At 35.9% G+C, this 11326-nt stretch overlaps 1 protein-coding gene across 3 annotated transcripts in view; it reads right to left on the bottom strand.

Moving 5' to 3' along the window:
- Positions 1-620: 620 nt before the first annotated feature.
- Positions 621-11326, bottom strand: part of FRZB (frizzled related protein) — a 74738-nt gene continuing 64032 nt past the window's right edge. For all 3 annotated transcript variants that reach the window (XM_061135271.1, XM_061135272.1, XM_061135273.1), the window contains 4 exons: positions 9203-9268; positions 5265-5469; positions 4812-4875; positions 621-1871 (listed from right to left, as the gene is read on the bottom strand). In XM_061135271.1, coding sequence (XP_060991254.1) covers positions 1755-1871; positions 4812-4875; positions 5265-5469; positions 9203-9268 — 452 coding nt within the window. In that variant the 3' untranslated portion in view covers positions 621-1754. The remainder of the gene's footprint in view (positions 1872-4811; positions 4876-5264; positions 5470-9202; positions 9269-11326) is intronic.

The raw sequence follows: 11326 nt of genomic DNA, 5'->3' as shown, positions 1-11326 counted from the left end.
AAGTCAGGATGAACACTGAGGTGCAGTACTTCCTCTGCAGGACTTCACTACCACCCCACGACACCCAAACACCCCTTTTTGGGCTACAACATCAGCATCCAGGAACAGATGACCTGTCTTAGCCACCAGAGAATAAAGCCCAACAGGCAGGCGGAGACAATACCTGAAAGCAACCATATGGCAGCTCAAAGACTAAGTGGTCCTGACGCAGCAAAGGTGAGAACTTCTTCTGGGATCATGGAGAGCACTGGGGTTTGGGGGTTAGTCAAAAGACAGGGGCATTCTCTTCCTTCCCAAAGACAGAATTTGGATGCATTGTTATCTACTATTTTAGGAAACTTGTTCAGGAATGAATTGCATTCTTGCAGGTTTGTCTTTATAGAAGGAAACAAAACCATTTGCTTCATAAGTGTTTCCAGCACACCACAACTTAGAAATTTGGTTCTACTAATATCAACTATGTAAATTTAAGAGAATGAGATTTTCCAGTATTGGGCACAGGCTCTAAAGAACCCTGCTGGAGGAAGAAGTAAGAGCATCATTTGTTCCCCATGGCCCCTGGGGGATCCCACTGCACCTTGGGTAATGAGCATTTGTTTCAAAAGTCAGAATCACCTCTCTCCTGACAACCATAATTCCTTTTATTAAGCATATTTTACTGAGCATTAAACAGCACAAATCCAAATGATAAAGTGCAGGCCAGTGCACAGGCCTGTCGTTCAGTTCAGCTTGAGTGTGAGTGTATAGGGACACACACACACGGATACACACACCCAGAATCTTGCACATTTTACCATCTTTTGACTATAGCATTTTATAGAGCTACGTATCTTAAAAATAACAGTCTGGTGCACATGCATATATGTTTTCTTTTCCTGGTCAAATGCAGCAAGGGAGATTTATTTTAAAAGAAGCAAAAAAAGACCACCAGTAGGTTCATCTAAAAGGAAGCAAATTAAACAGAGCTATGCTGATAACAGCTGATGTCTGGTTACAATCTATTGCTCTAATGCTGATTAATATATTCACAAACAAATCAAATGTATTGCCAAAAGAAAAATGCTGCTGCTAACATCCCAATAGCTACTAGTTTCAGTTGTGCTTCTCAGTCAGGCAAAATGCTCTATCCCCAGTTCCTAAAGCTATTTATTTTGCTTCCTGCCAATCTTGCAAATAATTCATCTCATGTGTCATTTCCTCATAAATGCTTCCTGGTGCTTGATTGCTTTGCCTGTTGGCATTTGATTTCAAACTGCCATTTTACCTTTATAAACATTTAGAACTTTCTAAGCGTGATGAGAATGCCAAAAAGCATGCAAAAATGAGGCTGTAATTAGATCAGCAAAGTATGCTTTACAGCCTATCTATCTTTCTCTGTATACCAGAAATCTCTCTTTGCATCCAATATTGCATTCCCAATCTGGGTGCAGAACAGCAAATTAACATTTACTCCAGCAAAGAGGCCCTAGTATCAACATGTTTAATTTATTATTATTGCAAAGAACAGTTTTCCCATGATTAGTGAAATAGAATACATATAATATATTTAAGGATCTGTACTCAGACCACATAAAAGGGAATGGGGGAAGGAGAAAAGCAGAAAACAAAAGAAAAAATAGAAGTAATATCAGTTACCACCTGATTTTTGTGGTTAAAAAATAGACTATGACGTGCAATAGTGCAATTTTCCTTTGCTAGTCCAGCAATGCAAGTCTTAATAGGAAGTCCACTGAGGAGTTTCTGCACTTCAGGATTTAGGTGCGTGCTTGCCGGGAGTTAGAGTTCCTGCCAGGCTTCTGACTCTGAGTGGAATCACTATGGCTAGAATCACTTTTATTCAGTCCAAGATGACGGAGCTTCATATCCCAGCGCTGTGAAATTTAAAACAGCAAACAGTCACAAGCACATATTACCGGGGCCATCATTTCTATTATTCTAACAACTAGGACTGCAAAATCAGATCTCAAAAGCATTTTTTACTACTTTTCCAAAAGTATAATCTATATCCCGGGGGTAGCAATGAGATGGGTGCTATGTAAATGTAATAGTTTAATTTGAAAAAACACAAAACTGGCCACCTATAATATATCAGTAATGGTTTCATATCAAATTTTAAACTTAAAATCTCCATGTCAGTAAATGGTGACACAAATAAACATTGACACCTGTGGGTATTTCCTGAGGTAATATACACAAGTCTGGTACTTCATGGGTGATCAACAAATATAAGATTTCCATAGAGAATTTGAAGAAAGTGCTATTTTTAATTTTCTTCTCTTGTGACACATAAGGGCACAGCCTTTTAAACCTAAGTGATTTGGGCAGTAAAAAAAAATGAAAGTGGGAAGAGAGGACAGGGTACTTTAGAAATATCTTTCTAAGTTATATCTACCAAGTACAACAAAACAGAACAAATTTCTGCCCTCATTCTAAGTTTTATAAAGGACCACATCATAAATGGTTTTAAAAACTACAATCAAGTTTACTAATGCTTCATATTGACAACTTAAATAATGCTCACATGTAGTATAACAAATTAAAAGGAAGTTATATTATGGATATTATAGGTAGTAAATAAGAATAAGAGTTACATATAAAATTCCTAGTCCATAACAAATTCTCAATTTTCAATTACTTTCAGTAATTCTTCATTTCAGCACATTTTTACTCCACAATTTTATTGGGTTTCCATATTTTAAAAACAGTCTGATTTTCTACTCCCCAAGGTAAGTCAAATATCTTGATTTGAACAATATCTCATAACAGAGACTTAAGTTAAATTTTTTTTTGCATGGCAAGACCATAAAAAAAAAGTTTTTACTGCTCTTGATCTACCCAGAGATAAAAAAAAAAATCAGCTGAGTACAACTCTTATTTGAAAAAAAAAAACCAATATCCTCCATAAAACTCTTTCTTTACATCCTCAAAATTGACTGGAAAACCACAGAAAGAATTAAAAATTACTCAAGTTATTTCTTCCCATCAGCAACCAGATGAAAATATAAGTGATTTCACAATAACTGACAGCTCCCTGTAGAAAGCAATGAAAAAAAAAAATCCTTGCCTAACCAAGGAATAGGACCAACAAGCCATGATGTCCTGTATCTTTACATGATGATAATTGTTTTGGTACCAAAAGAGAAGCAGCAAGCCATGTTACATGCTTTGCAGCAATGATGCTGAAAGCTCTTCCAACTGGTACAGGAATTTAGGACAAATTCCTGCTCTGCATTAGCAAGCAGAAAACTGAATTAGAAGGACAGTAAGAGATCCCTACATACTAAAGAAGAGCCACTTTTTAACAGACACCAAACTACTTCAAAAGAGATACAAATAGAGAATTCTCGTAAGTAAACTGGAAATACATCATACTTTTGACATAATACTGAGGGGAATAAAAGAGCGTTTTGGAGGGTATTTTCTCCCTGCAAAATAATGCCCTCTATATTTTTGTAGGTCACTTAAACTGAAATGTGTATGCTGTGTCAAGTCCCAGATGTATAAGATAAACTGCCCAAGGGTGTTTAACTTATCCCATAAATGTTTCCCAAGCCTTCAAACTCACAGAAGGAAGAGGACGTATTATGTCTAGTACAATTCCCACTCTCCCCTCCCCATCCTGCCACTGCGTGTGTGCATGCACACGTGCACACACACACACTCACACACACCCTTTTTGATTCTTTGTCCCTCTGAATGCTACCCCCACACTCCTTTTGTTGAAACAGATTTACTTAGTAAAAGGAAACGATACCTTTCATAATAAGCTGGTTTACTGTATTTTTCTTCTTAAAATGCATCACTTGCAGAATCTAAGAGTCATTGGTTTTAAAATAAAGCTACGTTACTGCTCTAAGAACCCAATTTGGTCAGATCTCTTATATACAGAAGATTGTGGCTGCACTTTGTACACAGGAACTGGTGTCTATACATTGGGACAATATCCACAGTTTTCTACCCATGCTTTATTTTTCCCATCTTCTCTGACTCACAGAACTGCAATTGTTCAAGGAATCAACAAATCCAGCTAAAAAACAAAACAAAACCCTACATTTTCCAGCTTCTCTTGCAGCTAGGGATGGACCCAGTCCTAAGTAACATACGGTTGGGCAGGACGCTTGGAATTTCTTTTTACCTCCTTTTCTTTTCCCCTGAAATGTAGGTGTGATGCAGAGGTGGGGCAGCCATGCTATGACCTCCAGCTAAACTTGATTATGGAAGCAATATCTTTAAAAATGACAATATCTTCTAGCTTATTTAAAAATAAGCTAGAAGGAGCCTGGAGCTCTACTGAGAATATGAAGCCACAGAAACAAGGCTGGACTAACTACAGTTAGATTTCCCACAGTGAGAAGTCAGGTATCTATAGCTAGATCTCTGATACACATACAGAGAATTTCCTCCTTAAATGAAACAGACATTACAGACAAAGTTGGGTTTTGAAATAAAAAAATATATATATATTTAATATTCCAAAACCTGACTTTGTAATGTCTATAATACACACACAAACACACACACATAAATATATCAGGTTTTAATATTTTTCATGTAGTTGAAGGTAGTTATTTTGTTTAAATGACAAATGGCTGGCTTTCTACTTTAATTTTCTGGGTATCACTTTCAATATAAAATTCAGGCTGAGACTTCCCTGGTGATCCAGTGGATCCACCTTCCAATGCAGGTTTGATCCCTACTCAAGCAACTAAGATCCCACAGGCTGTGGGGCAACTCAGACCCAATGCAGCCAAATAAATAAATAAATAATTTACAATTAAATAAATAAATAGTAAAATAAAATTTAGGCTTACCTTAACTTTTTTACCAAGTCGATCCTTCCATTTCTCAGCAATAGAACCTTCCACCAACAGTAATCTGTATTTTAAAGAAGCAGCCATTTTTGAAAAATTAAAACGTATTACTGAAAAATACAAGGAATCATTGTCAAGAAGCACATACTGTTTATACTAGAAAGGGACAGCCATGTTTTAGAACAGTAATTCTCAACTACTTGGGAGTCATGGACCCCTTTAAGAACAAACGAAGTTATGATCCCTCTCCCCAGAAAAATGCACACCTAGAAATCTCCCACATATACTTTCCTATCTAATACATGAATTGAAGGATCCAACTAAAACTGATCTTTAATTCCCCAGAGGGTAGACAGATCCCAAAGAACAACCCCCAGAGCCAGATCTCTAAGGAAAGGCAATAAGCATAGGATGTGCATAGAAATTATTCTGAATCCTCAAGGAGTGAATTACCTGGAGCGCTCTTCATCTTCATAGCCCATGATGAGATACTCCTCATTAACGTTAAGTGGCGGACACAGGCAGCCAGAGCTGGTATAAAGGTTCACAGTTTCCCTTGGAATGTTTACCAGAGACGCCTTTAAAATCTCCTTCACCTCCACGACTGCAGTCACATCATGGCACTTAGTCTTTACTTCTTTAACTTTAGCCCGAATGACTGGATAAAAGACAATAAAGCTGATATGGCAATATGATACACAATAGGTGCCCCATCCAAAAAAGACAAGTAGACTTCTTTCTAGCCAATTCATATCCACTTGATGTTCAACGAATGGAAAGAAAAAATCAGGCAGATATTTTCTCCTTAGACAGTAGTGAGTAACACACTATACAGCACAACTGCCCCTTAATATTCATCCCTGATCCCCTGCAAATTTGCATGTGCATTTATATTTGTGTATATATATGCATATGTGTGTGCATGTATTTCATGACGAGAACTGTTTAGATATGTACAGTTTCAATTGTGCCAAGAGGAATTTAACCCATATTAGTTTCACTATGTATAAAGACCTACCACCTAAATATGCTTTGTTTCACTCTCAGCATTTTTTCCATCAGGTCTATTAATAGATTTTCTAACCAGTTAGGGTTTTCTTTAGTGTCGTAAAGTTGTCCTGTTCCACGAAGTTCTCGGGCTAGTTCTGCAATCTTTTCACCCTTTTCACCTTAGCTCACTGTTCAGACATCAGCCCCTTTCTTCCTCCGTTTCAGTACAGACTATCTTTCACACTCTCCTTTAGGTACACTGCATTTTCTGCTTGAATAAAAACCGTCCCCACTCATGTGCTATGAAACAAGGTCTAACACGTCAATTGCATTAATCTACCATCTCAGTGGGTATTCTGGCACCCTGTTTATCTCATAAGGTTGGGCATGACTTCTCAAAATAAAGACAAAACTGCTTTTAAAAGAATAAATTCAGTTGCAAATTCAAAACATTTGACCCAGAATCTAGAAAGTACTGTTCTGCTTCTTTTCTGTATTTCTCTCCTTTGGAAGAGCCAAATTCTTTAGATTCCTACTTTGGGTAAATGAGCTTTTTACTTTTTTTTCCTAAGGGGATTTTGAAAAGGCCTAAGAAGAAGCAAAAAATGTCAATTAGTAAGAAGCCAACAGCTTTTGCCCAGGCAGCCTCATTGCTCTAGTTCAATATCCGTGGACTTTATACTGAAGAAAACACAACATATACAAATGAATGTACTTTTTAAAAGCCTCTTAGGCACATATCTGCCAACCACTTTCATCTGAGTTCCTTCCCACATATTTTAGGGGTTTTGGACTACAAAGGAAAAAGTAATCCATGAAAATATAAAGCCAGCTAATAAACCACTGCCCCCCATCAATGCCCCAATTCCATACAGAAATTTATTCAATAACATTCCACCAGTACAAGACACATACAAAAAGATTTAAGCTACTAATTCTAAAAACTTTAGAACAAAACCTCAATTTTGCTTCACAGGTATTTCAATCTTCAGAGAATTAGTTGTCTCAAGTATGAGAGCTTATAGCAAACAAAATGTAACTGCCCAGCCTCTCTGCTTGATGTGATTTCTGAGTGAAGGGGTCTTTTTTTATTAGTGTTCTATTCTTATTTTAACAAAAGATAAGGTTGCCCTTTTTGAAATGTCATTTGGGAGAACCAGATGATAGATTCACAGCCCCAGCTAGCACACATTTTTGTGTGTCCTGGCTTATGTGAATGTGCTTCATAGCATTCATCAACTATTAGAGATTAGTGAACTGTGCAAACGTTCTCAAACTAATGATTTATTTACCCAGTGTGTCTACTATTTTCGTTAGAAATTTTTAGCACATGTACCCACTCCAAAGTAAATACCTCTCTACAAGACTTACTTTATTAAAGTAATTTTGTTAAAGCTCAAGAGCTTTTAACTGAATTAATCTGAATGAAACAGAGGTTTCATCTGAATTATCAATTTGCTCCCACCTCCACTTTGTTTTCTCAACAGACACACATAGATATTTAAGAAAGATAAAAATCAACATATTCTTAAATTTAAAATATATTTTCTTTTCAAAAGTTTTCCTTCTCTTTTATAATTTCAGTGCCTGTCTTTCTCAAAGAAGCTCTGAGTAAGACTTAGATAAGTGAAAATTCTTAAACTATGGGAAATCCAGTTATTGTTTAACCATGAGAAAGAAATTATCTTTTTTCCACTAACTGTGATCTGTATCCTATTTTCTGTTATAATATTCACTCAGCTACCTTGTTGGAAGATTTTCTCTTCCTATGACTTGTAACCATTTTATCTTTTAACAAAAATAGTCACACTAACCATTGCAGCACTGAGACTGGATAAAGTAAAAATTAATAATAAGTAAAACAAATACAAACTAAGTAAAATTTCCCAATATAAAATATTTCATGTTTTTGTCTTTAATACAACTCATTAACTTAAAAGTTCATATAGCATTTTTCAATCTTACAAGGTTAATCTCCTAAAAATTAAGTTTCCTTTCCTTGTGATATTTCACATCAATTTATAGAGGATAGCATCCTCAGATGAGCAGCCAGGCATCTGATTTCTTACATTTCCACCTTAGAAAGTATGTCTACCATTGGCTAAGAGAAACTATAGATTCCTCTAAAGATAATTAGTAAACAAAAAAATAAAAATTGAATCCATTGAAGAAAAATTTGAGAAACTAGCTTTATTTATTTTAAAGAGATTTAACTACACTGAATTTTTTACTTGATATCTTTCAATATACAGTATTTTCAAAGATATCAAAGGTTACTCTTACAGAGATTTATTCATTTCTCTCCTTCCAATTCCCAAATAATAGAAAAGGAGGAATAATTCTGTTGTGTGTGTGCTATATTCTCTAAAGTAAACTCAATAATAAAGCCTTCATTTCAGTAATGAAGGCACTTTATAAATCCATTTAATTGCCATGTTTATTCATTTACTCAGCATTGACAGTCTTCGGCAGAGATGGTAACATGAACTTTATTAATCTCATAAATGCCAGAGTGGAAGAATTATAATAAAATACCAACAGAATACAGCAAATACTGATTTGTTGCTTATTTTATCAACTAGAAAACTCTATTAATTGACCCTTCTAAGTATAACAGTGATTGATATTTGTGACTCTGAAGCATTCCAATACCCAAGAGTATATTCTGAATAATTAAAGGAAGGATAACTTAGGTTCAATAATCGCTGATAAAATAGGGATAATAGAATGTTTCATGGTGCAGTTGAGAAAATCACCTAAGACTGTGTATGGAAACGACCTAACACATTACCTGGCACAGAGACAGAAGGTTTTTCCTCCCTTGGTTAAATTTGTCAGCTACATTTAGATCGGTAGCTCTTCAGGTAACACTTTGCTTATCAGAACAGCATGTATCTAGGTCAGGCTAGATAACAAAACATTTCATTGAATACTAACAACCTCTGTGTTACTTTCCAACTCTGTCAATGTTTTCCATGAGATAGAATGTTTGAAAAAATCCAGTTTGACTCTTTTAACCACTCCTTATGCATTGAAGTGCTCCTCTGTTTACCCCACTGACTGTTCACCCCAGTGAATCACAACTGATGACCCTCTGCAGCTCCATATCCTTGCTGGCCTATCAGAGAGGGAAGAGCATCTCTCCACTGCCTGTGTATGTCACTGCATGGTCCTAAGATGCCAGCAGTGCTGCCTGAAATGCATTACAAATCAAGCATTTGTTAGGAATAGTGCCCCTATGAGACATTTTAATTGTTTAGAACAGAGAGATTATACTCTTAAAAGTTGTCCTTGCTTATTCGTTTTTAAGCCTCATAAGTTGTTCTATCAATCTACACATACACACACAAACCCCTTTCTGAACCTAGCAGTTCATAAGTTGATCATAGAGTTATCCTTACCGTAGTTGTAATTGTTTCGGAAATAGGTCTTCTGTGTAGCTCTGACTGGTTTACATTTGCAGCGTTCTAAAAAACATAACATTTTATCTATTATAAGCAAAAGTTCAACATTAGCTTTCTTTTGTTTATGCATATTTTTTGGTAAGATCAGACCCAAATCTAGTAGCAAGGAAGCTCATATTCTCTGTGTCTGGTCCTTTTTTCTGCAACTACATTCACATTTATTCTGTCTACAGAGCTGCCTATTCAATGTCAAAGTTCCCAATCCTGAGGAAACACTGTTCACCACCAGGCATGAAGAGACCAAGAATCCTCAAAGAGACATGCTCAGTGCTTAAGGCAGTTGAATGAATGCCAACTGAAAGGCTAATGATGCTTAAGCTCAAGTAACTAATTACCCCTGTTCAAGGCCATCTGCACTCATAGACATTTTACAGACTACACAACACACCTCCAAATATTAGTTTTTGGATCTAAAATCAACACAATAAGATAAGCACATGTTATTATAACCCAGTGAGCTTTTTGAAGTTCTTAAGGGGCATAACCTCCTTCTTTTTTGGATATAATTTTTTAAAATTTTAACTGAAGTATACATGATTTACATTATCATAACAGTTTCAGGTGTACAACACAGTGATTCTCATGAGCACTTTCTATAGGCAGAATAACTGGTATTTAACTCAATGGTAGTTCTATGTTTACTGGAGGAAGTTACTATATACATATTTTGAAATAAGATGTTCTGTGTTTTTTAAATATCTGGTGAGTAGTGACCAGAACATTTTCTATGTAATATAATACAAGCATATGTAATAAAAGTTTTAATTATCTCAAAGTGTTTCATATAGAGGATAAATCATTTAGCATCTTAGAGAGTAGATTACTACATTGTTTATGACAGATTACTTGGCTAAGAAATATACCTCATGTGTACATCATAACCATAATAAAATCTTAGTCATTAAAGTCAACCTAAAAATTGGAAATAATTACCTGAGAAAGCATTCGTTTATGTAAAGATTTCTGGGCACACGAATCACAGAAAAGAAGCCAACAAAAAATTTTTTGTTTAAAAAGTGGTTTATGTTAGCATGGAGACCAGTAAAAAGCAGAAGTTTTTGTTGACAATTTGACATTATGTTTTCTAAGTGTGTGTGTGTGTGTGTGAGTCACTCAGTCATGTCCAGCTTTTTGTGACCCTAGGACTGCAACCCCACCAGGCTCCTCTGTCCATGAGATTCTCTAGGGAAGAATACTGGAGTGGGTGGCCATTCCCTTCTCCGGGGGATCTTCCTGATTCAGGCATCGGACCCAGGTCTCCTACACTGCAGGCAGATTCTTTACCATCTGAGCCACCAGGGAAGCCCTTCCTTATCATAATAAATGTTATTTCCAGCTGAACTCACGGATAAGGTGCTTTGAAGTAGCAGTCCTTCGGAGAACAGCACCTCCCTACCCTCTTTTCAGCTCTAGAGACAAGCATCTCTCCTCCCCAGGAGAGAGGTGAGGGTGGCCTCAGCACTACACACAGCAGTGCTTTTATTCTGCAGGTAATTTTTAACACTGTTTCTGTGGAATAACGATCTCAGTAGACAACAGGTCGTATCAGTGCTGGTTGCTATTTTAAGAAGATTCCTCAAAAAATGATGTTTTTATTAGCAAAGCATTTGTATTCCCATTTAAAACAGACTGAAAAGTTATCTAGTTCTACCGTACAGTTGTCTTCTTTTGTACCAAAATGTTACACGTTTTTAAAAGAGAGATTCTTGAGATGAGACTATTTCCGAAGAAATAAATGCTATGGTCTTTGACTTACAAATTATCCTCACCTACATATAGATATGGATTTGTGCTTTTCTCTTTAAAAATAGATATTACTCATTAAAAATAACACATGAAGATAAATTATCTACATATTTGTAATTCTTCAGAAATCTGCACATGTTCTAATAAAAAATTCTTGGCAAAAATACACCAACTGCCAATTAAATAGATTTAGAAAAATACACCAGCTATTACTGGATTGATTCTAACATGATTACTTGAAGCATAAACAATAGATTTCACAAAACTTCCAAGCGGAGATTTCTTCCAAAATATTATATCGTAAAATAATTTAGG

The sequence above is a fragment of the Dama dama genome, chromosome 33 (genome assembly GCF_033118175.1).
Source record: "Dama dama isolate Ldn47 chromosome 33, ASM3311817v1, whole genome shotgun sequence".
Lineage (NCBI taxonomy): Eukaryota > Metazoa > Chordata > Mammalia > Artiodactyla > Cervidae > Dama > Dama dama.
The sequence above is the reverse complement of the archived record's forward strand: the minus strand, read 5'-3'. Positions and strand labels throughout refer to the sequence as shown.